This window comes from Tupaia chinensis, unplaced genomic scaffold, assembly GCF_000334495.1.
Source record: "Tupaia chinensis unplaced genomic scaffold, TupChi_1.0 Scaffold000245_1, whole genome shotgun sequence".
NCBI classification, from domain to species: Eukaryota; Metazoa; Chordata; class Mammalia; order Scandentia; family Tupaiidae; genus Tupaia; species Tupaia belangeri.
In genome coordinates, this window is record NW_006159723.1 from 1129777 (window position 1) to 1132427 (window position 2651).

The following is a 2651-nucleotide window of genomic DNA, read 5'->3' on the forward strand; positions in this document are numbered from 1 at the left end:
GGGAAAGAGGGAGAGACATGGAGAAAGAGGGAGAGAAATCAACCACTACCACCACCACCACCACCACCCCACAATGGGGCATGGTCACATTGCAGTTGTTTTTCCTTTCTTTCTCCATCCTGTATGGATTTAAGGCACACACAATTGCCATGTGTGTTTTTCAAGTCACCAAGATTGCAACTTAAACCATCCAATTCCCTATGTACAGGCTTAACAGCTCTGCTACAGAGCTGGTCTATAATATACTATCCTTAAAATTTTTATTTTCTATTTATTGCTAAGATATTACTGAGAATAACACTGATATTTTGTATTGATTGTATATCCAGCTTGCTTCTTCAGCTTAATTCTAATGTGACCTGTAGATTCTTTGCTAGTTGTCTTTTCATTTGCGATTAATGAGAGTTCATGTCTCTAACTTTGTAATTTCCCACCTTTTCTTTCTTCTCGCTTTGGTCTCTCGGCTAGAATGACTGCTAGGACCAGGTTGAATGGAAGTCATACTAGTAGATATTCTTGGGTCACTATTATTCTCAGATAAGAGAAAGAGATTTTAAATTAATCTGCAAAATATAATGTTTTTCTTTTTCTTAATTGTTATCTTTGATCAGATTAAGAAGGTTCATTTATTCTAGGGATATATATATATAATTATTATGTAAACATTAGGCTTATATATATGTAAAAGTATAGATATTTTTATGTTTACATAAAAATTACCTCATTCCCTACCACTTTGCTTAAGGTTTTAACATTGGTGTTTATGACCGAGATTAAGATTGAAATTACCTTTTCTGTTGGATTCTGATACTAAGGTTGTGCTGTCTTAACCTAATAACTTAAATTAGATGTAACATGAAGTAACATTAAACTCCAGAACTGTACCTAGTGCATCGAAAGATGTTGTGATTGTCAGTGAGAGAGAATCTCAGTACAGTAGTAATTCATATCTTTGTTATTTTTTTTTTGTTTTCTTTGTTTGTTTGTTTTGAGAGGCTTTTGCTATAGGGTATGTGTGCTCACCAGAAAGACAGAAAGAGAAAGAGAGAAAGAAAGTGAGAAATCACCCCCCAGGGGAGATAGCCATACCACAATCCCTTCTTCTCCATTCTCCCCCCGGGATCTTGGGCACACACACACATGTGCCTGGCATGAGTTTAAGCCACCGAGTCCAGGACTTGAACTGCAGTCTACTACATGGCAGTCCAGGGACATAGCCATTACACCAACTGTTGGTCTTGGTAATTCATATCTTTAAATAGCAAGAATAAAATAGTTAAAAGAAAGGTGAGGAAGTTAACATGTTTTGGGGTGGTAATTTAATGGCTTTGTGAACTTGAAGGAGACCTTTTTAGAACAGAAGAGACGAGTATATCGAATGCTCAGAGACCATGCCAATAAGGAGGAAGGAAATGAAGATAAAGGAAAGAAAGGTGATCACTGATAGAGGTGAGAAGAAAGAGGAGAGGCCATGCTTAACCTCAGCACAGAGAACATCATTTCCCAGAGTGATTAAGGGAAGGATGTAATGAAAGAATAGTATTTGCAAGCAGGTCTTCAAACACCATTTTTTGGTGTTAATAAAAGAAAAAGATTGTTAAGTATAGCATCTTTTATTAAGGAAGTTGAAGGTGGATTATCTGCTAAGAAGAAAAGAGTTGCAGCAGATAATGAGACAGGAGATTTCAGGGCAGTGAATGAGTTTCAGAATAGCGGCTGTGAAAAACGGAAGAGAGCTGTTTACCAGGGAGCATAGAAGAATTGCTAGATAGGGCCACTGGCTCATCTGAGGTCAGAAATTACAATTTCACTGTAGCACTCGTCTACACGGTCGCGTGTGTTCATCAGTGGCACTCAGCAAGCTGGATGAATTTGAATGTAGGCTCTGGGTTTCATTAGGTTGCTTCTCGTTTTGTTTTTGATCATGGTACAATGAAGCAGTGAGGTTAAGGATACTGGCAAGACAGTGAAGTGACAAAGCATGGAATCTAAATTGGACATGGACGGCAGTGAAGACAGGAGGATTCTGAGCAATGTAAAGTACAGCTCAAGAGGAAAGAGCCCTCAGCACTTCAGAGAGCCTGTATAATTAATGTGGATTAAGTGAGAAAATGTCAAAGCCAGGAAGCTGTTTGGAGAGAGAGAGAGAGACAGACAAGACATTTGAGTTCATGATTCCAAGGGTGGGTGGATTCCAGGTACCCACCAAGTCCTGCCTATGAAGGTGGCCGAGAGGGCTTCATTTAGCTTCCAACGACCAGTGCAGTTCAGTGCAGTTCCAAGGTCAACGGCATTGCTTCACCCTGCTCTGAAGTCGACGTCAGTAATTTGTTCTCTCTGTATTAAGGTGACATTAAATGATACATATGAAATCTTGTCTAGTGTATTCTTAAGTAATAGTAAATAACTCTCGTAATTAGTTCATTGCATTTCTAAGCTCCAACACCCAATCTGGACTCAAATGCTCCTGGGAGCTGGCATTATACAGACACCATGTGACAAGCACTCTAAATATTTACTCTATGGTGCCTTTTACATTGTTGATACTCAAACTATTTTTTTTTAATTCGTGTTTTAAATTCTTTTAAGCATTCTTTATTCTTACATATGTATTTACTTTTATAACTCGAATGTTTGTCTATTAAACTGAA

General features: G+C 38.1%; 1 protein-coding gene across 1 annotated transcript in view; it reads left to right on the plus strand.

The window, feature by feature from the left end:
• LOC102476311 (glutamate receptor ionotropic, delta-2) overlaps positions 1 to 1756 on the plus strand; it is a 909022-nt gene extending 907266 nt beyond the window's left edge. The window contains exon 10 of the mRNA XM_006148786.1: positions 1622 to 1756. Coding sequence (XP_006148848.1) covers positions 1622 to 1756 — 135 coding nt within the window. The remainder of the gene's footprint in view (positions 1 to 1621) is intronic.
• Positions 1757 to 2651: the final 895 nt, after the last annotated feature.